Source organism: Chrysochloris asiatica, unplaced genomic scaffold (genome assembly GCF_000296735.1).
Source record: "Chrysochloris asiatica unplaced genomic scaffold, ChrAsi1.0 scaffold00003, whole genome shotgun sequence".
In the NCBI taxonomy this organism is placed as follows: domain Eukaryota; kingdom Metazoa; phylum Chordata; class Mammalia; order Afrosoricida; family Chrysochloridae; genus Chrysochloris; species Chrysochloris asiatica.
The window spans coordinates 22,461,863-22,488,671 of NW_006408521.1; the positions used below are offsets into that span (position 1 = coordinate 22,461,863).

At 42.4% G+C, this 26,809-nt stretch overlaps 1 protein-coding gene across 1 annotated transcript in view; it reads right to left on the reverse strand.

Moving 5' to 3' along the window:
* Positions 1 to 20,405, reverse strand: part of PIK3AP1 (phosphoinositide-3-kinase adaptor protein 1) — a 153,330-nt gene extending 132,925 nt beyond the window's left edge. The window contains exons 1-2 of the mRNA XM_006831192.1: positions 20,264 to 20,405; positions 8,457 to 8,873 (exon numbers count right to left, since the gene is read on the reverse strand). Of these exons, the coding sequence (XP_006831255.1) occupies positions 8,457 to 8,873; positions 20,264 to 20,276 (430 nt within the window). The 5' untranslated portion in view covers positions 20,277 to 20,405. The remainder of the gene's footprint in view (positions 1 to 8,456; positions 8,874 to 20,263) is intronic.
* Positions 20,406 to 26,809: the final 6,404 nt, after the last annotated feature.

Sequence of the window (26,809 nt, forward strand, 5' to 3'; positions counted from 1 at the left end):
GAGATGGATTGGCCAAGTGGCAGCATCGATGGACTCCAGTGTGGCAACAGAAGTGAGGTGGCCCAGGATCGGGCAGTGTTTCGTTCTGTTGTGCATAAGGTCACTATGGGTCAGTACCAACTCGATGGCAACTAACAACAACAACAAACTCAAGTTTAATATTCAGATTCAAATGCACCAACAAAGGAAGGCCAAATCTAGATACATTGTTGTTGCTAAGTGTCATCCATCAATTCCGACTCATATAGGGTTTCTGAGGAGTGACTGGTGGGTTTGAACTGCCAACCTTGCAGTTAACAATCCAGTGTTTATCCTACAGAGCTACACCAAGACTCTAGGTATGGTGGTATGTTACATGTCATGGAGTCAGTTCCAAGGCTGTAAGTCTTATAGGAGCAGAAAGTCTCATCTTTCTCCCAGGCTGGTAGATTAGAACTGCTGGCCTTGTGGTTAGCAGCACAACTCACAACACACTACCCTACCAGGACTCCTTAGGCTCTAAAAACAGCCTTCTCAATTTCCCCATACATTATAATTTTTTTAATACTCTCCAAACTTCTAAAGTATAAAGAGGATGGTTAGCGGTAAGGGAAAGCAGAAAGAAAATGATGCATACAGAGAAGCAGACAAGATCTCCAGTGCAATACAGCATAATACAGGCATTGGGAAACTCGTGATCTTAAGTAACTAGGGATACTAGAACAGAAAAGCCACAGTGGGTGACTTTAGTGAACAGAAATTTATTTTCTCTTTACGAGGCTAGAAGTCCAAATTCAGAAAGCTGGCTCTATGGGAAGGCTTTCACTTTGGATAAAGGTCCTTCTTTCTTCAGCTTCTGCTTCTGGGTTCCTTGGAGAATTCCCTGTGTACTGGCTTCTATCTGACCCATTCCTGCTTCTCCAATGCTTGCTTAATCTCTTATAAATCTCAAAAGAAATTGACTCAATTTCACACTATACACTAATCCTAATGAAAGAAGACAAGTTGTAGGATGGCATCAAAACTATCATACATGAATAAAACAAAAAAGTCCTTAAAAAGACAGGAAAGAAAGAAAGAAAAGATCAAATGATGCCATAAAACACTCTGAAACTTGCTCTTGAACACAGAGTAGTTAAAGCAAATGGAAGAAATGATAAAGTAATAGAGTTGAACAGAACATTTCACAGGGCAGCTCAAGAAAACAAAGTAAAAATACTATAATGAAATGTGTAAAGACCTGAAGTTAGAAAACCAAAAGGGAAGAATATGCTCAGCATTTCTTCTGAAGAAAAAAATCAAGCCTTGACTTGAAATATTAAAGGATTCTATGGTGGCACTGTACAATAAGCACTGGAATGCTAGACACAACATCAGCAATTCAAACCTACTGGCTATTCCATGGGAGAAAAGGGAGACATTGTGCTCCCAGAAGCCCTATACAGGGTCTGTATGAGTCAGAACCAACTTGATCGCAGTGGGTTTGGTTTGGTTTGAATATGAGCAAAATATTAAACAATGCAGGAAGAACCAAAAAAAAAAAAAATGGAAGAAATACACAGAGTCACTGTACCAAAAAGAACTGTCAATGTTCAACTGTTTCAGGAGGTAACATATAATCAAGAGCTGATGGAGTAGAAGGAAGAAGTCCAAATTATATTGACGGCATGAGTAAAACAAGGCTCCAGAAATCGACAGATACCAATGGAAATGTTTCAACAACTGATGCAGCAATGAAGGCACTCACTCATCTAGTTGGAAGACAGTTACTTGGTCGATGGATGGAAAGAAATGAATACGTGTACCCAGTCCAAAGAAAGGTCAACCAACATAATGCAGAAATTATTGAATTTAATTAATATCACACACAAGTAAAAATATGTTAAAGATCATTCTAAAACAGTTGCAGCAGTACATCGACAAGGAGCTGCCAGAAATTCAAGTTGGATTCAGAAGAGGACATGGAAGGAGAGATATCATTGTTGATGTCAGATGGATCTTGACTGACAGCAATGAATCCCAGGAAGCTGTTGGCTTGTGTTTTACTGACTATGGAAAGGGTCTGTTGTACATGGGGTCTCTATGAGTGGGAACTGACTAGAAGGCCAAACAACATGAATCTTCTTATTAGCATAACAAAGACAACCCATTTTCAAATGGGATTATAACCACAGGCATTGTTGTTGTTAAGTGCCATAGAGCTAGTTCAGACTCACAGCAACCCTATATAGATAGGGTTTCCAAGGAGCAGCTAGTGGGTCTGAACTGCCAACCTTGCAATTAGCAGTCCAGTGCTTATCCCACAGCACCACACCAGAACTCCACAACCACAGGCCCAGAGATTAGGAATTACAATACATATTTTGAGGGGACATAATTCAATCTGTAGCACTTGAGTTTAGAGCTCCGCCCCCACAACACACATACAACCCACCCGTGATGGTGAGAACTTTTAAAATAAAACCCAGCATCACCCCTGGAGCCCTTTCCCACACAGTCTGAAAGAATCTATTTTTGTATTCCAGTGAGACTTGCAGCAAAGAAGAGCACTCCAGTAGAAAGAGGAAATAATTTCTGTGCTGTACCTAGGGGTTTTCTCACTTCCTTATTTTTAAAACACTCATCCGACAAGTACAAAAACTTCAGAAAATAATACAGTATTTTATGCACTGGGTATACATTCCTATAGATATTTTGGAACTAAGTTAAAACGTTCTGGATAACATGCCATCTTCTTTTAAAACTTATAATGAAATAGCATTGGGGGCTGGAAGAAACCTTCAAAATCATTTGGTCCAACCCCATCATTTTACAGATGAAGATCCTGGGAAATAAACTGGCTGCTCCAACACACTGAAGACCCTAATTAAGTTCGCTGACAAATTTGGAGAGGGCGATAAGATATAAAGGCACCAAAATGTTTATCAGTGGAACAATAATTATAATAAATAGGTCTATGAAATGAAGAAGTAGTTCTACCACCAACCCCAATGGCAGGACCATTTATATCTGGAAAACTGAGAAATTGAAAATTGTCAAAGCTGAAAGTGGAGTCACTGGTTTGGGGATGCAGAGTTTTGGTTAAGGACAGCGAAAAACTTTGACAATGAATAAAGGTGATGGTTGCACAACAAGAAGAATTGAATCATGCCACCAAATTGTACATCTCAAAAATGTCGGAGGAAAGGCCAAATGTTTTGTTATGTATATCTATATATATATATTCCTTGGGAGAAAGATGAGGCTTTCTGCTCCCATAAAGATTTACAGCCTCGGAAACCCTATACAGGGTTTCTATGAATCGGAACCGACTCCACGGCACATAACAACAACAATATATATAGATAGATTGTTGTTGTTGTTGTTGTTAAGTGCCGTGGAGTCGGTTCCGACTCATAGTGACCCTGCACAGGGTTTCCGAGGCTGTAAATCTTTACGGGAGCAGAATGCCTCATTTTTCTCCCGTGGAACCACTGGTAGTTTCGAACTGCTGATCTTGCAGTTCACAGCCCAATTTGTAACCACTACACTACCAGAGCATAGATTATATATATATATATATATATATATATATATATATATATATATATATATATATATCATCTATCATATATATATATATCATCTATCTATCATATATATATATGTCATCTATCTATCATATATATATATATATCATATAACATATATATATATCATCTATCTATCATATATATATATATCATCTATCTATCATATATATATATCATATAGCTATATTTATTTAAATGCCAAACTAACACACTGAATATTTGAGTTAACATACAATAAGAGAACTCAGGAGTTCTACATTGACGTTTATTGACCTACACATTAGACAATGGTCTAATTTTGCAACTGAACTGATGAGTGTCCAAGAGTTTCTAATGTATTGGTGTTTCCATTTCCAGAAAAGTGGAGCTTGGAAAATGGTCCCTGCACAACAGATACATAGTCACTGAGGACTATGTATGATAAACGAGGAGTGGTTTAGATCTTTGCTTGCTACTCAGTGGTCCTCAGACCAGCAGCTTCAGCATTAGCATCATCTGGGAGCTTGTTAGAAATGCAGAATCTTGGGTACCACCCTAGGCCTACAGAGTCAGAATAAGCACATTGACAAGACTCCCAAGTCTTCCTGGGCATATTAAAGTTTGAGAAACACTGGGTCTAGACAAAGCAGCAGCATAAGACAGTGTAATTGCCTACCTGTAACCACCATTATAGGGAGAGCGGTGGCTCTGAAGGATAAGCACTGGACTGCTAATCACAAGGTCCAAAGTTTGAGTCAACCATTTCCTCCACAGGAGAAAAATAAGACTGTCTGCTCCGATAAAGATCTACAGACTCAGAAATCCTATACAGGATTTCCTATGCAGAATGGCACACTTAAGAAACCCGCCACCACCACCATTACCACCATCTGTCTGCCAATTGGTTGTACCGTGATGGCTATGTGTTTATGATGCTAAAAGATATACCACCAATATTTCAAATACCATCAGGGTCACCAGTGGTAAAAAGGTTTCAATAGAGATTCCAGACTAAGAAGAAAAAGACCTGGCCACTGACTTCTATAAATTAGCCAGTGAAGACCATATGATCCCAACAGCTACTGTTCAGTACAGAGCTAGACTATGAGTCCCTTTACTTGGTTGGAAGGCACTACACAATACTGGAACAGTAGACTCAAACACACAAGTAGCACTCATTCTGTTATGCCTCAGGTCACCATGAGACAAAGCCAACTCCATGGCAACTAACAACAGCAACCACAACCTTTAATCTAAGTCTCTTGAGAAATTATCGCTGCTCCTGCTTTATACTCCCTTAAGCTTCATCTTAAATTTTAAGCGGTCTCAGTGAAAATCATAAATAGCCACGTTTTTTCAAAAGGTACTTCAAAGTTAAAGGGAAAAAAAATACGTGTGTGTGTGTGTGTGTACCCATGGAAGCAGCGGTCAAGAGATCAAACAACAAATCGTATCAGGTAAATCTGCTGCACAAGACCTCTTTAAAGTGTTCAAGAGCAAAGATAACAGTTTGAGGACCAGTTGCACCTGACCCAAATAATGGTATTTTCAATTCCCTCATATCATGTAAAAGTTGGACAATGAATAAGGAAGACCTTATGCGCATTCTCAAAAAATTGGAAATAGAAATACTGTTGTTGTTGTTAAGTGTCATCAAGTCAGTTCTGACTCTGTATAGGGTTTCTGAGGAGTGGCTGGTGAGCTTGAACTGCCAACCTTGCGGTCCAAACCAAAACTGTAGTCCAGCGCATTAATCCACAGCACCACACCAGGACTTCAGCTTAGGGATAGCAGCATCCTTAAACAATCTTTTAGCCCTAAACCTCTGGGAGTCAACCCAGGTATGAAATGAGGTAATGTGGGACTTGAAACTCTCTGGCCTAGGGGACTCATAGGATGTTATAGTCCTGGAAGGCATCTTGGATCAAGTTTAATGGACTTCTGGTGTGGATCAGCACTGGACTGTGACCTTAAGGTCAGCGGTTCAAATCTCGCAGCTGCTCCTCAGAAACCCTATTATACAGGGTTGCTATGAGTCAGAACCAACTGGACAGCACTTAACAACAACAACAAGAAAAGTGGTACCAGGAGAAGCTAAGTGCCTTGCCTCCAATTAGCATCTAGTTAGCAGCAGAGGTAAGCAATGGGATGTCCCTACTGTTCAACGCTCGGTTTGTCACACTAAATATTGAGTTTGCTAAGAAAGCCTGTTTAGCATAAGAATCAGGGATATCTCATCACCTCACTGGACTGACCAAGGGCAAACCCAACCTATTCTGGCAGAGAGATGAATCCCAAAATTTTGAATCCCAAAAGTCACAAGTCTAATACCAGACAAGAAAGTTAAGGCATTTGATATTAGAGCTTACCTAACTCTTTCTCTCTTTCCTATAATTCTATTGGTTCCCACATATCCATTGTTTCTGAACTGCAGAGGTTATTTTAATCTCCCACTAAAATAATCTCTTTCTGATGAAAGGATATTTGCCTTCAGAACAGACACATTACTGTTAAGTACTTCATTCTTTCTGAAACACCTAAAGCTAAAGACTCATAGTGTACTAAACCAGCATCTTCAATAACAAGTAAATTATAGGAGATCAATTTATCCAGGCACCTAAACATCAGATGCATCAAACAATAAAACAGTATTTAAAGAAATGTTTTCTACTATCTACTTATAAAAATCATACTACTATAATATTTAAAAAGCAATCTGGAGCAGAGTGGCTCTATAGGATAAGCACTGAACCACAAGTTTGGCTGTTCAAGTCCACCAGCCACTTCATGGGAGAAAGATGAGGCTTTCTGCTCCTGCAAAGGACCCTAATACAGAGTTGCTATGAATCGGAATAGACTCAATGGCACTTAAAACAGTAAGAACAACAATCTGTTAGACACTACATGGTGAGGGGCGAGTACACTCCCAACATATGAGGGAGTGCTGAATGACTGATTGGTGGATCATAGTGGCCTGCCCACAAGACCACAATGGGCCTTTGCAGTGATATACAATCATCCACAGGAACAACCAGCTAGGTCTATTTTTATGTTTAGACAGATAACTCCTTCCAGTGAAATGTAATCCTGCAAATCTGAATTGTGTGTCCTTCTAAAGAAAAGATAAACCCTAGGAAAATTACTAATCCATGCCGCAGACATTTCAGGGAAGACATCTTTTCTATTACCGCTACTCATTTATATTACAAAATGAGCTGTTGTTGTTGTTAAGTGCTGTCAAGTCAGTTGCGACTCACAGCAACCCTGTATAGAGTTTTTGAGAAGTGGCCTCTTAACTATGTAAAGAGATCTGGTAGTAGTTATTGGGTTAAAGCATTTTACTACTGGGATACAAGTTATCTAGGAACCTATATCAACTTTGGAGTCCTGGTGTAGCGCTGTGGGCTAATGCGTCAGACTGCAAAGTCGTTTGAACTGCAAAGTTGGTGGTTCAAGCTCATCAGCTGCTCCTTGGAAACCCTATACAGGGTCGCTACGGGTCAGAATGGACTCAACAGCACTTCACAACAACAACATATCAACTTTGTAAGGTTACTAAGAATTGGTAAATTCTTAATTCAGTTAAGAAATGCACACAGATGAATGAATCAAATTAATGCCCAAATCAAATCTGGGATAACTGAGGCATGGGTAAACTGAGCTCATAACCTTCTAGGTTTCTTTGCTGATTTCAGAAGCATACATTCTCAAATACCAAGAGAACAGAAAATAAAAGTATAACTCACTCCTTGCCCACTGCAAGGCAAAAAATGAAAAATGAAAAGAGGAAGAATCCATCCTAGATCATGACTTCCGCCTTCCATTACTGCTAATCATGGTGAATGTCACACTTCCTGGCAGCCTGGCAGGGAGGATCAGAATTTTCCCACTTTAAAAGAAGAAATGAAAAAGACAGAGCTAGGCTGGTGAGAAATAGAGAAGAGGGGTGGTGGTGGTGGTTGTGTGTCTTCAAATTGGTTCCAACTCATAATGACCCTGTATAGGGTTTCTGAGGCTGTATATCTTTACAGGAACAAAAAGCCTCATCTTTCTCCCTACAAGTGGCTGGTGGATTCGAACTGCTGACCCTACAGTTAGCAGTCCAACTCGTAACCCACTATGCTACCAGGGCTCTTTAAGAAAAGGGGTATTTCTGTATTAATATATTATACAAGCGTGAATAGTGTCCTCCCCAAAGTCAATGTCCTTTCCAGAATGTCAGAATGTGACTGCATTTGGAAATGGGGTCTTTGCATATGTAGTTAAGTTAATATGAGATCATATTGGAGTAGGGTAGGCCCTAAATCCAACATGACAAGCATCCTTAGAAGAAGAGAAGACAGAAACACAGACACACAGGGGAAAAGGCCATGTAAAGAAGAGGTAAAAATGGGAGTGATGAATATACAAGTCAAAGATGCCAAGGATTGCCAGCAATCTCTAGAAGCTGGAAGAGGAAAGATTCTTTCTTAGAGACTTCAATCCCTGCCAACACCTTGATTTTGAACTTCTGGCCTCCTACCGTGCAAGAGCATACATATGTGTAGTTTTACATTACCCAGTTTACAGTACTTTGTTGTTACTGCAGCCCTAGGGAACACATACGATCCAAAAGTGATGACTTTTTAGCAAAAAAAATTCAGGTCAAGTTTTGATCAAATGGAAAGGGCAGGCGAGCCTGAGGATTGGCAGTCTTGCTCCTCATCCACGCCCCTCCCCTCTGCCTCTCCCCACAGCAACCAAACTCTCAGCCTCCCACTCTCACTGTTGTATTTTTTTGCCTCTGATTTTTTTTTTTTTTTTTTAAAGGGAATCTGATTTGTCCAGTGTCTTTCCAAGGTGTAGAAAATGCTGGAACCAAGCCTTTTAACCTAGCACAGAACCCAAAGGCTCTCTCTCTCTCCAGCAGCCCTGCGAGATCCCTACCTTCAGAAACAGCCTTCTTCACAGCTGCCACATAAATCTCGGGCTCATCATCACACGTGAGCTCCTGCCAGTGAGCCCAATCTGGAAAGAAATCCAGGAACTCCTCGCTGTCCTGAACTCCGCAGAGCAGCCTCACCATGCGGTGTGGAGGGTAGAAGGCTCGCTGCAGCAGGGGCAGTGCAGCCGGCTGGTAGAAGTGATGCACCAGCTCTGCAGACAGCAGTACCATGATGCACCGGGTGCTGAGAAAGAGGTTCAAGTCCTTGGCTGAGAAGGAGGCCTTGGGGTCCAGTTTGTGAGTCAGTATCTTCTGGGTGCGGACCTGCCGACTTGATAGGAAAAGATCCTGGAGGTACTGACACCAGTCCTCGGCATCTGAGCTGTAGATGATGAGGATGTCGTATCCTCCAAGCACCCCTGAAAAACAATGAAGTACAGAAGCACGTTAATATCCTTCTCCTTCTAGGGCTCCCTTGATCCCCAGAACCAGATGAGGGGCCGGGTACCCATGGTCTTTCAGTCTGTCTCCTACATACCTGTCTAATTTATTTCCTCACTTCAAGTCTGTGTTCCAACCACACCAGACTCTCCACCTTTGCTGAAAAGTACCATGTCAGACCTCTGTACAAGCTGTTGCTTCTGTCTGGCATGCTCTTCCCTGCATAGCTGACACAGAATAAGATAACAATAATAATAGCAGCCAGAACTCTTCCAAGCACGTTACCTAATCAGCTTATTTAATCCTCACAAAAACCCTATTAGGTAGATACTACTATTAGTCCTGGTGTGGTACTGCAGGATAATGCACTGGACTGCAAGGTCAGTTTAAGCTGCAAAGTCAGCAGCTCAAACTCACCAGCTGCTCCTTGGAAATCCTACATAGGGTCACTATGAGTCAGAACCAGCTCAAAGGCACTTAACAACAACAACTGTTTAGTCCCACTGGACAGATGAGAAAACTGAGATAGGATCCTTTGCCATTAGACCAGAAGAACTGGATGGTGCCTGGCTACCATCAGGGACTTAGTGACGGTAACAAGCAACCAGAGGTAATCTCTAAGTTGTGCTTCCCCTGCCCCCAATTTCAAGATGAATCGATATTGACAGCGGTGATGTACCAGTAGCAATGCCTTCTTCCCTCATATCTGGCTCCAGTCAGGCATCTTTAAGATTTGTGGTACCTCAAAATATCATCCCACCCCTCATCTGGTGCCTCCTTGGACTAGTGGTTGGGGAAAACTGCCCTCCTTTGCCTGCTCCCCATTGCTATACCTCTTGCTACCATTACTGAATGTTTCAATCAAAGATTTTACAGAAGAATGACTAATCAAAAGGGGGAAATGTAGGACAGAAATTTTCAAATTCTCATGGACTCCAGCCTTTCTGGAGCTAGTGAGGTTGGATGAACTAATCCAAAACTATTGCCCTGACATAATCTTTAAACCTTAAACCAAAAAGATCCCCGACGTTTTCTTTAAACCAAACAGTAGTTTTGTTTAACTAGTAAAGACTGCTTGCCACAAGAATTAGCTCCCGCTCTCGCAGCCATTGCAGTACAGTGAGCTCCACAGAGACAGCACCGGGCCAGGCAAAGCTGGACAGCACTAGGTGGACTCTATGCCTCTCGGACAGAAAAATAATAATAATAACTAAGCATGGGCAAAGGAGATCCTAAGAAGCCAAGAGACAAAATGCCATACTATGCATTTTTTGTGCAAACCTTCCAAGAGGAACACAAGATGTACCCAAATGGTTCAGTCAACGTCTCACACTTTTCCAAGAAGTACTCAGAGGGATGGAAGACCATGTCTGCTAAAGAGAAAGGAAAACTTGAAGATATGCCAAAGGTGGACAAGGCCCGTTATTAAAGAGAAATGAAAGCCTATATCCACCTAAAGGTGACACGGAAAAGAAGTTCAAGGATCCCAATGCACCCAAGAAGCCTCCTTCAGCCTTCTTCTTGTTTTTTTTTCCTTCTTCTTGTTTTGTTCTGAGTGTTGTCAACCCCAGCACCTGGCTCTTTTCCAAATACAGTGGCATGAGCACACATGCCGAATCAGATGTATTAGCTCTGCAACTTTGGGGAAGTTACTTAAATTCTCTAAACCTCAGTTTGTTCTGTCAGTGGAATCATAATGATAATACCTATCAGTGTTTCTTGAGAATTAAACTAGATATTTCATTTAAAGTGTGACATATAGAGCCTGGTATGTAGTAAATGCTCAAAAACTGGCAGTTGGTGTCATTACCATCAGATTAGTATAAGTAATGTATTAATATAAATGGTAATTGTGGTAGAATTAATGCTCTGGCCTGTACAAGCCTATTTATAAGGTATCATTCACCACACCTGGTCCCTGATATGGGCTTTCTTCTTCCACTAATAATCATGAAAGGTGAGAAACAGAGTGAAAGACTCAAAGTAACATTGAGTTAGAAGGGCCTTCTTAGGATCACTTGGCCCAAACTCCTCAATTACAAATAAAAGAAACACTTTACCTGGGAAGATTAAGAGACTTGCTTAAATTCCCACTCAGCAAATGAGCAGCACAGCTAGGACTGGAACTCAACTCAAATTGTCTCCTGATTACTACACAGCTTCCTTTCTAAACTACCTGCTGCCTCCCAGCGTGAATTCTGTCAAGAATCTTTTGAGTAATAAATCATTCTCTTCCTATTTTCAAAGCTTAAGAAAGCTTAACATAATTGCTATCACAATTTTGGTCCTCATCTCTCCACTAATTCAACAAAGTGCTCTGTAAGTGATTTTGAAAGGCAGTAGTGTAAGACAACAGGAATCCTTCTACCCAGAGAAGAAAACTGGTCAAATTTTGGGACACTTGGGACTCATGGAAGGTTGTGAATTGTCATCACAGTGAAACGAACCCTAGACCATGTTTCATTCCTGAGTGGTTTCTGGGGGAAACATCAGTCTGGACTGGGTCAAGAGCTGGAAGGTCTAATTTCTGATGACTGAAGGAATCGTTTTTTTCCTGCTCCACCCTCCACTATACTTGAAGTAAAAAAACCATTTTTTATAAATACATGAACTGTGAAATGGAAGTAATGAAACCCAATATAGTTCTGCTTTTTCCCAGGACATTACTCATATTTTTTTTAAAATAGCAAATATAGTGAACTGAATTGGGGCCCCCAAAGATATGCCCACCTAGTATGCTGAAATAAGGGTCTTTGCTAATTTAACTAAAGTAGGGAGATCATGCTAGACTAGGGTGAACGCTCAAATTAAATGAAAAGGGTCCTTAAGAGACAGAAAAGAAGACACAGAGACTTAGGGAGAAGGCCATGGGAAGACAACAGGAAAGACAGGAGTTAGGCAGTCCCAGGTCAAGGAACACCAACGGTGGCCAGCAGTCCGCAGAAGCTGGAGCAAGGCATGAAACAGGTTGTCCCTCAGGCCCTCCAGGGAAAACCAACCCTGTCAGCAGCTTGCTTTTGGACTTCTGATCTCCGGAGCTGTGAGAGAATAAAGGTCTATTGTTTTAAGATGCCAAGTTTGTGACAATTTATTACAGCAGTCCTAGGAAAATAATACAACAAGTAAAAACACGTATTTGGAATTTCATTCTTGGAGCCCCTGCTTTGGTGGAGCCCTAACCTAGAACTAAAACAAAACCCAACAGGGCTTATAGCAAGAGCAAGCTGATCAGTCTGGGAGTTGTTTTAAAGGGAAGGTATACACATTTTCAAAGAAGTCATTATTAGAAGGCAAGATGGAACCAGAGAAAAGGTCAGCAGTTCATGACACTACCAAGGACATTTGCAATTCAGCGGAAAACTCAGTTCTGAGCCTAGCCTGTCTCCTCAATTATGGATAAGGTTTCAGAAATTCTTATTCTGATCCCAAAGCTTAAGCAGATAAATAACAACATTTTTATGTACCAATTTTGCAATATTCCATGAAAAATTATCTTTCCTAATTGGACCATTTTTTTTCTGCTTGGAACATTATTCTTTGTACCTCAATGGAAAAAAATCATTCCAGGAACTATTGGAGACATCAAATTGCCAAACCACATAGCTATGGAACTCACATTGAGAAAAGCAGAGTTCAGGTATCAGAATGTAATTTTCTTTGTGGCTGGTTTATCTTAAGAGGCAAATGTTCTCTTAAATATAAAGTGTTGTTGCAGAAGAATGTTCCTGAATATGATAAATCAAGTAGAAAATTTCAAAGAGTCTAAACTGCACTATAATATTAAGGATGCACTGTTAGTGATACTGTACTTGCAATTCTGTTAAACGTATAAAAGTAAGTAACAGTAGCCACAACCCCACTCCACAAATAAGCTATCAAAAATTGTGTCAACAATTTGGGCAAATAGGCTAGAAAGATAATATGATCTCAAAAAGCCCTAGTTTAAAAAAATAATAATAAAATAAAATAAAAATAAAGGCCTAGTTTGATACATTAGTGATAAAGAAACTACAGGTAATGGTTTTCAATACGGTTGGCAAGTGACGACAAAGAAGTGAAGAAGAGGGAAGAAGACATTTTCCTGGAACATATAGGAACCCTGGTAGCATAATAGTTAAATGTTGAGCTGCCAACTGCCTGGTCAACAGTTAGAATTCACCAGTTGCTTTGCGGGACAAAGATGAGGCTTTCTGCTCCCATAAAGATTGACAGCCTCAGAAAACCAGACAGGATCACTATGAGTTGGAACCCACGGCACACCACCACCACCACCAAGAAGCACACTTAAAAACAATGGATCTTTAAGCACTGTTTGGTTCCGCAGCAAAGCAGTAATATCACACTACCTGGAGACTCTGTGACCACAAGCAACTGAGTCTATCTTTATGAAAGGAGGCTGTGGCCCTAAAAACAAGATGACAAATTCGATGTCCGCTGAGGAACTGAGTACTTGTTTCACCCTGGACAGTACACACCACTTCCTGTCCTGTTTAAAGCACATCACAATAGCAGCTGTTCATTGAAATTGGTATTAGCTACGTGTCTTGGGAGCGGATCCCAGGCCAATCACTCTGCTAAGTGTTTCATATGCATTCTCTCATTTAATCCTCAGAACAAATAAAGTATATTCTATTTTACATAAACGGGGACATTCAAACTTGATGAATACTAGCTGCTGCCCAATATCACATTGAGTGTTAGAGCATGGATTTGAACAAGGTCCAACTGATTTCAAAGCCCATATTCTTAATCTTTAAGCTAAACCCCATTTGAAAACTCAAGGAAATGTAGAATGTAGTTTAGAATATACAATTAAAACACATCTAGTGCCTGTGTTTCTAACAGCATTCTCCGATAAAAGGCACCAGTGCTCTTGGAGGAAATGGCTGATTCTAGAACTTAAAAAAAGGTGAGCACGGTAGCTCCGTAGGATAAGTGCTAGACTGCAAACCACAAGGTTGGTGGTTTGAGTCCACCAGCTGCTCCTTAGGAAAAAGATGAGGCTTTCTGCTATTACAAAAATTTACAGTTTCAGAAAACCTATACAGGGTTGCTATGAGGCAGAACCTACTCAACAGCACTTAAGAACAACAAGGATTTGCCACGGAGTCAATTCCAACTCAGGATCATCCCATGAGGTACAGAAGAGAACTTCTCCATAAGCAGATCTTCAGACCTTTCTTCTAGGGTGCCATTGGGTGTGTTCAAATCACCAACCTTTAGCTTTTGCTCCTTGGAGCAAAAGTACTTGAGAAGGAAGTGGTTAATGTCTCAGGGTAGTCAATATGACAAAATGTTCGGTCACCAACTTGTGGTGTAACTTCAGAACTATATACAAATTTTGCCTCAATGTAAATGTGGACAATGAAATCCATCAATTTTGCTGTACTGTTCAAACTGAAAGCTGAGGAAATTATATTAAAAAAAAAAAAAAAAAGAAAAGAGGAAGTCTCGCCATTCTGTGCGGGGTAAATGCTTGGTCAGCAGCGCCCCTTGTATGGGGGATGTCCCTTTCTTCAACAATAAGTCCCTACTCTAGCCATAAGTCATTTCTCCACATATGCCTAAGCACTTCTCTCATTTTTGTTGTTGTTGTTGTTTATTAAGAGAAACTAAATACATGAACCAACAAGATGTTCATAAATCTAGGCAGAAATGAAGAAGGGCACAGAAGGTTTGACTGTGAACTTTAAAGTTAAAGGAAGGACAGGTAAGTAGTAACAGTTGCTGTTGTTGTTAAGTGCCGTTGAGTCAATTCCAACCCATAGCGACCCTGTATAGGGTTTCCAAGGAGCAGCTGGTGAGTTTGAACCGCCGACCTTACAGTTCAAATGACTTTGCAGTCTTGATGCATTAGCCCTCAGACTCCAGTAACAATTGACAAAGGAGCTAATTGGTAGCATCAAGGAGTTACAGTGGTGATAAGATTCAAAAGAAAAGATCCTTTTGAAAAACTCAGACTCCATCGAGGAAAACAACAGAGAAAATGTTCTAAGGAGTTCTACAAACCACCCAGTTCAGATCATGTCTTTAACTGGTAGTAATTCTCTGCTCTGGAACGCCATGATGGAGTCTGGGCATATATTTAAAGAGGGATATGAGATAGGGAAGGTACTCGGATAGGGAAAGATCTGGTAATCATACATGTGAGGAGCTTCCTGTCCTGTCCTGTTTAAGGACTTGGTAGAAGTATTGTGTGATCTCAAGGATTAGATGGAAAAAATTATGGGTCATTTCAAGTATTACAGTTCTGTGAGTCCAGGAACAGTAAAATAACTCAGAGACAAGAGAAGCCTTGGAGAGAGGGAGCAGGACAAGGTATGAGAATTTTCCTTAAATACTTACAAGACGACACATGACAATGAATCTATATTACTTCAGGAAAATAGTTTCTTTTCCAATGTAAGGAGAAAATCTAGGATCCACTGGATTAGCTAAAAGCATATGCAAATATCCTGAAATTTTTTCTCTTCTAAACTCTAGGTCAATACTCAGATTAGAACATTAATACCAACAAAGGAAAGCCAAATCTAGGTATATCCCTCCCATGATAATATATGGAAACAGGAGACTAGTCACAAACTTAGTCACTTGGGAAGGTCTACTTACAGCCTCTCTCATGTATAAATACAAGACTCCATCAGGGGTGCAGAGACTATTCCATTACAATTTATCTTGCTACTTAAAGCTTTTCCAAAGACAAGGAGCCAAGATTCCGCTTCGTTTCACCAAACAAACATATCTTCTGGAAAATAACAGTGGAAGGGAATTCAAGAAGACTACACAATTCAGCAATAAAATGGAATAAAGTTCTGGATGAACCTGTAAAATATTATGCTTTAAAAAATAAGAAAAAAAGAGGAGGGGGAGGTAGAATCTCCATTGAATAGTTTTCATCTTGTCTAGACGGGTCTGGTGAAATGGGGAGAAGATTCTTATGATTTAATAGTAATTGTTATCATGATTAATTGTGACTGTCACAACTGTAAAGGTAGAATTTTTGTAACAAAAATGGGGGAGTAGTTAATCTTACAATCCAAAAACAGAGGACCTTAGGACCATCAAGGAAGAAGAGCACAAGAGAATGCGGGACCCTATCCAGAGAAGCATGGAGCATATGGTAGCATAGTGGTTACGAATCGGGCTGCGAACAGCAAGGTCAGCAGTTTGAAACTACCAGCTGTTCCATGGGAGAAAAATAAGGCTTTCTGTTCCCGTAAAGATTTACAGCCTCAGAAACCCTGTACACACGGTCGCTATGAGTCGGAACCGACTCCATGGCACATAACCACCATCCAGAGAAGCAGTGACACCCGAGATAGAGGCAGAGATGGGGACATGGAGAGAGGGAGCAGCTGAGGACTCTGGACTCATGGAAAGAGAGGGACTAGATGCTGGCGGGCAGGAGGCAGGCTTGAAGAATGTGCCCTTTGGTTGTTTAAATTTTTATATATTCCCGAGTGTTCTTGCATACATGAACTCCCGCCCCCTCCAAAAAAAGAAACATAGAGGGAATGGAAGCAAATACTGTTGAATGATGTAGCACGGAGGAGATTGTAATCACTGCAACGAAATTATGGTGTAAAGCCGATGTTGTCCCATGTAAAACTATCACTCGGTTCACAATAAAAACTTTTTTTAAAAAGGCGGCGGGGAGTAATTAATCTTACAGTCCAGGAACAGAGGACCCTAGGATCATCAAGGGAGAAGAGTGGGAGTGGAATGTGCAACCCTATCGAGAGAAATAGTTTTAAAAAAAACATTATGCTAAGTGAAAGAAGCCAGCCAAAAAACGATCGCATACTATATAATTCCATTCACTTGAAAGTCTACAATACAGAACTCTATAGAAAAACAAACTGATTAATGGTTGCTTAAGACTGGTGGGCAAGGGGGGAAATAAAGGTATGGCAACTAAAGGATACAGAGTTTCTTTTTGAGATGATAAAAAAAGTTTTAAAGCTGTGGTGATGGTTGCACAGACCTGTAGAACCATGAAAAATCACTGAACCTAATACTTTAAGCAGGTGAACTGTATGGTATGTGAATTGTATCTCAACAACGTAGTTTTGAAGGAGAGAAAGACACCATGTAGAAAGGTGGATCCTGTGCTTATAGCATCTTGAAAAGAAGTGCTACTCTTCACTACCTCAGGGAGCCCCAGAGACCCCAGAAACCTAACTCCCACATGAAGCACCTGGAGTGCTGTCTCACCGCAGAGGATGCTGATGACAAGAGGGTCTGACATTCTAACCACTACAGATGTATGCAGAAGCCACTAAAGATTCCATAAATAGCCCCAGGTTTGACCACCATGCTAGGGAGCTCATCTGAAGAGGAGTGCACCACCTAGGCCCTTCAGTCATGTCCACAGAATCAATGAGCAAGGGTCCCTGGACAAAGTTGGTTGTCTCTGCTTCCTCTGCCCCAAGCTCCTTCTGGTTTGTTGTTCCCTGGACTCAGCAGTCCAGTGCCTGTTCCCAGTCATGGAAGGAGGTAGGAGCATCAGTAGTTCATCCTCTGAACTCATCACCTCATTCTTCCCTCTCATTTACCTGCTCGGGACAACCTGGCTTGCTCACTGTTCCTTAATCACACTCAAACGCCTTGCCGTTCCTCTCCCTGGAACACTCTTTCCTCACATATCTCCCTCAATCAATCGCCTCCTTCAGATTTCTCCTCCAATGTTACCTTCTCTATGAAGGCTCACTTGACCACTTGATTTCAAATTCTAATCCCAACCTCCCTTAGCCCTCTCTCTTGTTTTCCATAGCATTTATCATACCACACACATCTCTTAGTCAGTGTATTGCCTGCCTTGCTCCCCTACATTGTATGTTCTATGGAAGTATGACTTTTTGTCTGGTTTGTTTACCCGGCATTTAGAATAGCGTCTGCCGTCAAGTCGATTCTGACTCACAACAACCCTGTGTAGGGTTTCCTAGGCTTTAATTCCTCACAGGAGCAGAAAGCCTCATCTTTCTCCCATAGAGTAGCTGGTGAGCTTGAACCACCAACCTTGTGGCTTGCAGTCCAGTGCTAATCATATGGAGCTATGGCACTCCATCTGCCAATAACAGTTGTTGATGTGAAGTGTCATTGAGTCAGTTCCGACCCATAGCGACCCTGAACAGGGTTTCCAAGGCTGTAAATCTTTACAGGAGCAGAAAGCCTCATCTTTCTCCCATGGAGCAGCTGGTAGTTTCGAACTACTGACCCTGAGGTTAGCAGCCCGATTCGTAATCACTACGCTACCAGAGCTCCTTGCCAACAACGGTGGGCAAGCAATAAACAGTTGTTGAATAAATTAATTCCTTCTACATAACTACTTTGGCCTCCAATTGTAATACGTGGATCATGAACCTACTATTACAAGGAAAAAAAAAAAAAGTTGCTGTTGAGCTAAGTCCAATGTACGGCAACCCCATGTGTGGTTTTCAATGGCAGATTTTTCAGAAGCAGACTTGAAAGCAGGGCCTTTCTTTCAAGTCTGGTGGACTCAAACCTCTAGTCTTTTGGATAGCACTTTCTGTACTGCCCATGGACTCCCTACTACTACCAAAGACCAAACTAGTTGCCATTGAGTCAATTCAGACTCGTGACAACGCCAGGGATTTCTTCTTCACACTAGAGCTTCTTCTAACCTCCAGAGCCCGGCTAGAGAGCCAAGAGGTTGAGATTGGCTTCCTTCCCTGTCCCCTTAAATAATGAGAGTGATTCTAAAGCATCACTACAAGGCTAGATGGTGGTCTGCAGCGAGCTGGCTCTTCGTTCTAGCATCTGCCCATATCCTCTGGGAACTGTGAGTTCTGGAAGACTCGATCTTATGTATGTTCTGGAAAAGGCTTTTGCATCTTGTTTTCACATGTTAAATAGAAGTCAGCTCACTTTGCAAACAGGGTAACTCTGTATGTATATATTTCTCCCTGCTTTCTTACCGTTTTCGTAAGACTCCTTGAGAGCAGGGACTACGTGTGTCCTAGTGTCCACTGAGAATATATTAGGTGCATGACATTGGATGAAATGCATAGTAATTTGCTTATTAAAAACCTGGGTGTCGAATCAATTCCAACTCTTAATGACCCTAAAGCAAAGAGTAAAACTGATTCATAGGGTTTCCAGAGCTGCAAATCTTTACAAAAGCAAACCGCCACATTTTTCTCAAATGGAGTGTCTGGTGGGTTCAAACCTCCAACCTTTCAGTTAGTAACTAAATGCTTTAGCCACTGCAATACCATGGCTACTGAAGTGTTCACTGTTGTTGTTAAGTGCCATCGAGCCAGTTCCAACTCATAGTGACCCTGTATAGGGTTTCCAAGGAGCAGCTGGTAGGTTTGAACCTCCGTCCTTCCACTTAGCAGTTTAGTGCTTATCCTACAACATCACACCCAAACTCCAAGTATTCATTGTCACTGTTAGTGCCATCAAGTCAGTTCTGACTCAGTGACCCTGAATAGAGTTTCTGAATAGCAGCAAGTGGGTTTGAATTGCTGATCTTGTGGTTCGAAGTCCAGTGGCAATCCTACAGCACCACACCAGAAGTTCTGCATGTTCATTAAGTACCTGCAATTATTATCATTATGTGGTTGTTCTAGACCTCAGTGAGAATACCACTTGTCAACTGTACAGCTCATTAACCAGAAGGCAGCCCAAAATTAACTTAAAAAGGCACCTGGCACCTTTTGATGGGTATGTTTCCCAATGGCTTCCAACTCTTCCCATTGCTCCCAAAGTTCTGAAAACGGAAAGGAAAGGTCAGACTAAAGACCAGGAATACTGTTCCTACCTAGTTTCCTTGCTAAACTCTAGGCGAAAGACACAAAGCCTGAGGGTGAGTGGTGGAAGAAAGTTTGGGAAGCTGGCCCAAGGACTTGCCTCTGACTTCCCATACCCACCTAGGAGTGTCTGTCTGAGCGCCCCCTGTTGGTCTTATGAGGCCCTACGCGAAACCTTTCGCTGGCGTAGCTAAGTCAGCCCTCCAACTCTGGACAGGTCTTAAGTTGGAGGAACAAGGAACAATACACAGAAGGTCTGAGGGTCAGTGAGGGCTGAGGGATAGGAGACCGAGATGGGGGTGGGGGTGGGGGGGTAGGGAAAGTGTGGGACGCGGAAAGGTCAGGCCCAGGCTGAAGCGAATTGCACGACTAGCGGGCAGTGGGGACATGGGAAAGTTGAGGTGGGGACGTTTGCGACAGGAAACAGAGAAAAGAACCGAGAAAAAGAATGCCGATGCCCGCACGGGAGAAACGACCAGAACTGAGAGGGAGACGCGCTCCGAGGAGGGACAGCTGGACGTAGGGAGCGGGAGAGGAGGAAAGTGCGCGCGGGCGGGTAGGATCCCGAGAGGCCCGGGCCCCAGCCGACCCACCTGAGGCTGCCATGCCGCGCGGGCGCAGCTCACATCCCCGGCTCGTGACGTGCCCGGTGCCCAGTGCGGGGGCCCGGCGGCGTCCCTGCGCGTGGAGCCAGAGCGAGCACCCTGCTCCTCTCCAGACCAGCCGCCGCTCTAGCGCTTCCTCCCGCGGGGCAACGAAGACTCTCCATGAGGGCGTGTCCACAGGGCCCGCCCCGCCTGCGGGGCTCTGCCCGCGCCACCTGCACCCGCAGCCGTTGGGGAGGGGAAGTGAGAGTCCCACGCGAGCCCGAGCCACTGGCCCCTCTCCCCGCCAACACTCGGGGCAGGCACCACGTGCACCCCACTCCTTGGAAAACCAGGGGACCCTGATCGGCCACTGAAGGGCAGCTTGAGGTGGTGGGGGCGTTGGGAGAGGAGTTGGGGAAAGGATAGAGCTGTCCAACCTCTGTAACCTGGGGTGGGAGCTGGATTGGAGCGCCAGCTGGCCAAGCCACCTCCTCATCCCCTGGGCTTTGTTCCTGGCTGCTGCCCCAGCAGGAAAGGGGAGGGGGCAGGAAGGGGAAGAGAGGGAAGGCTGGCCAGCTGGTGTTCTTACACCCAGGCCCTGGCTGCTTGATTCTACCCTTGAGTACCCTCCAGTAACTTTTCTGCAATTCCTTGTACTTGGTCACTTTAGTGCATATGAATGTTCATTATCGCATTGCCATTTATTGGGTGACTTTTGCTGGGCCCTGGTATTAAATACCTTATACACATTAAGGAGCTCTGGTAGTGTAGTGGTTACGAATCGGACGCTAATCTCAGGGTCAGCTGTTCAGCGGAAGATGAGGCTTTCTGCTCCCGTAAAGATTTACAGCCTCGGAAACCCTGTACAAGGTTGCTATGAGTCAGAACCGACTCCACGGCACATAACACCAACACATGATTGCAGTACACTTCGTAATAACCCTTTGAAGTAGTAATGTAGTATTTATCCCTGTCTTCATGTTATTGTTTAGTGCAGTTGAGTTGATTCCAATTCACAGAGAATATAGGGTTTCCAAGAAGTGATTTGTGAGTTTGAACCACCAACCTTACAGTCCAAACAGACCTTGCAGTCAAGTGCTTATACTACAGCACCACACCAAAGCTAAGGAAACAAAACGGCTATCTAGTTCAGATTTCCACAAAGTAAAGTTTATACAGAGGTTCAATACCAGCCTTGAGTTGACACTGGGCCTGTCTGATTCCAGGGTTCAAACTCTTACTTAATCCGTTCAATCACCTGCCGCCTTCTTGTTCTCCTGCTTCACCTTGTCCTGTTCATCTGGAGCCATTAGAGTCCTCAACAACCCCGAGTCCAAAGATGGAACTAGAAGGTAAGGATGAGGGAAGGGTGTGGGTTAAACTCTAGTGGACACCAAAGACCTCAATGTAAGGAATGAAAGAAAGTATCAGGGATGAAGCACAGAATTACTTTCCTAATTCTGACATAACAAATTACTACAAATTTAGGGACTTCAGACAATATAGATTATTTTATAGTTCTATAGCTCAGGAGACGAACATGGTTTTCACTGGAGTAAATACTGTTCAGATGTCAGCAAGCCAATGTTCCTTTGTGGAGACTCCAAGAGAGAATTTATTTCCTTGCCTTTTTCAGCTTTTAGAGGCCACCCACATTCCTTGGCTCATGGCCCCCTTTCTCTGTCTTCAAAGTCATCGGTATAACATCTCCCTAGCCCTGCTCCCTTTTGTTGCTGACTTTTGCACCTAGTTTATACTTGTTTGTTGTTATTGCTCTTTTCCTTTTTAACAAAATGAAGGCAGTTTCTCAGAAGAGCCTGTGCACTGTCTTGTGCTTTGGCTTTCCTGGGTAGATTCTGCAGTCATTCCCTCCAGGATGGTCAGCTCAACATGGACTCTAGGCAGGGTGGAGAATGTAGACTTGGTTTCTAACTTACAGTCTGGTTTGCCATGGCAAACAAGGAGTGTAAGAGAGATGAACTTATATCATCCTAGGAAGAGGTTTCTTACATCTTCAAGAAATTATTTCATCATTTCTTAGACTTGGGGACGAGGGCCTTTTCCCTGGTTATCAAGGCCTCACTTCCTAGGACAAAAGGTGAAAGTGAAGGCAAATACCACACTGAATGCTTAAAAGGTAAATGCCAGCCTGCACGGGTTTACACAAGAATGTTTTATATATACACACAACATGTAAATATATAAAAAATAACAATAATGACAAGCATTTACATTTAAGGTCCTGGTGTGGCACTGTGGGTTAATGACTGCAAAGCCATTTGAACTGCAAGGTCGGCGGTTCAAGCTCACCAGCTGCTCCTTGGAAACCCTATGCAGGATCACTATGGGTCGGAACTGACTGATGGCACTTCACAACAACAACTTATCAATGTGTTTTACAAATATTAATTTATCTTAATTGTTTTAGCTACCCTATGAAGAAGGTACTAATAGGATCTTCATTGCACAGATAAGGAGGCTTATCATTTTTTTTCAACAGCACACAGTTAGTTAGTGCCAGAGCTGAGTTTTGAACCAAAACAGTCTAGTTTCAGAGCCTATGCTTTTTCCCATTTGAGTAAGTGGCCAATGCTTGAAGCAGGCTCTGCTGAAGGACCCCACAAGTCACCTCCCACTGTGGGTATGCAGGGCAATGCCAACTGTAAGTTCCCTCTGCTCTGCTAGGAGTACCTCGCTCATCAAAAAGCATCAAGAAACGGTCATCCCCTGAAGCTCCCCCAGGGTCCCCTCACCTGCCTGATGTGTCTTATCCAGCGCAACATCTCCAGTGCCTAATCTAGGGTCTAGCACATAGTAGGTGTTCAACAAACATTGTTGCTATCATCCTGGTGTGGCGCTGTGGGTTAATGAGCCAGACTGCAAAGCTGTTTGAAATGCAAGGTCGGCGGTTCAAGCTCCCCAGCTGCTCCTTGGAAACCCTATACAGGGTCGCTATGGGTTTTGAATCGACTTGACGGCACTTAACAACAACAACAATCATCTTTATGGAAGTGAATTGCCAGATCTTTCTCCCACTGAAGCACTGGGTGAGTTTCTACTGCCAATCTTTCAGTTAGCAGCACAACACTTAACACGATGAGGGTTCCTTCAACATGCAGTTGTTGTTGTTGTTTTAAGTGCCATGGAGTCAGTCCCCACTCATAGTGACATTGTGTAGGTTGTGTTAAAATCAAGTTCTACTTATTACTAATTAGAATGCTAACATGTAGATTAAGCGACCTGCCCAAGGATCCAAAACCTTCATTAGAGAAGTTTGTTCTTCATTTGGCCAGGAAATCAAGACGACTCGGGCACAATTATATGGACAGGGTGGAGTGTGTCAAGACTAGGCATCCTCAAAGAGCAGGCAGGCTAGGGCATCATAGATTGGAACAAAGGGGGAAAATCCCAGGACACCAGGTGCTTTGTTTTGCCTTGGAAATACCCTGAATTTCTGACTGCTGTTGCCCTTTCTGTCTGCTTAAGACAAATTCAACACAACACAATGTGACATTATACTGTAGCCCCATGCAAACAATTTCAGGACATTGGTAGCTTGTCAGAAACAAGTAGCTTTGCAGATGAAGCCTAGAAACTTAACTCTCTTGCAAAGGTAAGGCCTTCTTTCCTTCTCACTGAAATGTCCATTCCCCATGAAAGTTCTGTCACATCCCCAAGGTCCTTCCTTAGGCCATTTGAGCAATGGCAGTGCCCATTTCTAAGCTCTGGATCTCAAGTTCCAAGAAACAAAATGTTCCTGGGTACCCACCATGTGCCCACCTCTATTCCAAATGCTGTCACTTACACTCCTGCATCTTTACCTCAAATCTGTGACGTAATCATGATACTATCGTCCCAATTTATATGTGAAGAAACAGAGAGGTTAATTGCCCTCACTGATGGTCATGTGTTAGTAAGCAATAAAGCTGTATTTTGTATCCAAATCTCCTGACCCCAAAACCATCATTACTCAGAACTGCCACCCTTGTCAAGCACTGTGACTCAGAGGCATGTCAGTTGTTCCATGTTAGTGTCATGGTTCCCCAAGCAAAGATAATTTTACTAAGAGACACTCAATATACATCTTTCCCTGTTTCTTTGTAACAGAATCTCAATTTCATTTGGGGACAGTTATGTGCTTTTCTAAAGACTCTATTCCCCAGTGTCTCCTGCAACTTAGAAGAAGACAGTAAAATGCAAATGGAAGTTATTAGATGAGCCATCAAGGAAGGTTCTTTTTAGGAAATTTACCTATTGGCAAGGAGTCTTGGTGTGGTGCTGTGGGCTAATGCATCTGACTGCAAAGTCAGTTTGAACTGCAAGGTCGGTGGTTCAAGCTCACCAGCTGCTCCTTGGAAACCCTATAGAGGGCCCCTATGGGTCGGAATTGATTCAACAGCACTTAACAACAACAACAACACCTACTGGCAAACACTCTTTTACCTTTCTCCTTTCTTTTAGTCCCTACCTACAGAGTGAACGAATGACTGGGGATTCAGCATCCCTCTTAGACAACAAGGTGACCCATGTATGTAGATAGAAGCCACATACGAAGAACTATAACGCAGGAAGATAAAAAGAGCCTGGTTCCCTACTGCCCATAATGCCTCCAGACAACCACCATGACTTCTTTTACAGGAGAGACAAATAAGCACATCTTTCTCTTGTTTGTTATTGTTAAATGCTGTTGAGTCAGTTCCAATTCACAGCAAAAAGCCCTTATAGGCTTTTCAAGTCTATACATCATTTGCAGAAGCAGAAAGCCTCTTCTTTTTCCCTTGGAGAAGCTGGTGGGTCTGAACCACCAACTTTGAGGTTAGCAGCCAGTCCAGTGCTTATCCTACAGAGCCACAGTACTCCCTTATCTTCTTTAAGCCACTGTTATTTTGGAGTTCTGCGACATGTCAAGGAGCACTGGTAGAACTGTGGATTAGGTGTTGGGTTGCTCTAATCATAGTTTAGAGGTTCAAATCCACCAGCTAGCTGCTCTATAGGAGAAAGATGAAGCTATAAAGATTTATAGTCTCAGAAACCCTACATAAAGTCCCTATGGGTCAGAATTATTCAATGGGAGCCCTGGTGTGGCGCTGTGGGTTAATGCACCAGACAGCAAAACCATTTGAACTGCAAGGTCAGCAGTTCAAGCTCACCAGCTACTCGTCAGAAACCCTATACAGGGTCGCTATGGGTCAGAATCGACTCGGTGGCACTTAACAACAACAAGTTTGGGCTATATGTTGTTGTTAGGTACTATCAAGTGGGCTCCTACTCATAGCAACCCTATTCACAATAAAACAAACACTGCCCAGTCCTCTGTCATCCTCATAATCATTGTTATGCCTGAGCCCACTGCTGCTGCCACTGTGTCACTTCATCTCGTTGGGGGTCTTCCTCTTTTTCAGTGACTCCACTTTACCAAACAAAAGCCCTTCTCCAAGGTCTAGTCCCTCCTGATAATATGTTTGAAGTAGGAGAGACAAAGCCACACCTAATTCTTTACTGATATGGATATGCTGTTATTAGGAGCTGTTGAGTTGATTCAAACTCATGGTAACAGCAGAAAGAAATACTGCCTGGTCCAGTGCCACCCTCACAATTGTTGTTACACTTGAACCCATTGCTGATGCAATGCTGATGCTGTGCCAGCCTATCTCCTTGGGGGTCTTCCTCTTTTTCACTGACCCTCCACTTTAGCAAACATAATGTCCTTCTCCAGGGACTGATCCTTCCTGATAATATGTCCAAAGTATGAGAGATGAAGTCTCACCATCCTAACTTCTAAGGAGTATTCTGGCTATACTGCTTCCAACACAGATTTTTTTTGTTTGGCAGTCCATGGTATTTTCAATATTCTTCTTCAATACCGTAATTCAAATGCATCAGTTCTTAATTCATTGTCCAACTTTCATATGCATACAAGGCTATTGAAATACTATAACTTGGTCATGTGCATCTTAGTCCTCAAACTGACTATTCGCTATTGAACATTTTGAAGAGGTCTTGTGAAGCAGATTTGTCTAATGCAATATGTCATTTATCTCTTGACTGCTGCTTTCATGAGTGTTGATTGTGGATCCAAGCAAAATGAAGTCTTTGACAACTTCAGTCTTTTCTCCACTTATCATGATATTATTTATTGGTCCAGTGGTGAGGATTTTTCTTTTCTTTACATTGAAGTGCAACCTGTACCACCTTCTTCTCCATATAATCCAGCTTCTCAGATTATTTGCTCAGCATACAGATTGAATAAGTATGGTAAAAAAAAAAAAAAAAAATACAACCATGGCACACACCTTTCCTAATTTTAAGCCATTCAGTAATCTCTTGTTCGATTCAAACAACTGCCTTTTGGTCTGGTACAGGCTTCTCATGAGCATAATTGTGTATTCTGGAATACTCATTCTTTGCATGTCATGATCTACACAGTTGAAAGCTTTTGCATAGTCAATAAAGCACAGGTAAACATCTTTCTGGTATTCTCTGCTTTCAACCAAGATCTGTCTGATATCAGCAATGATAGCCCTCATTCCAAGTCCTCATCTGAATCTGGCT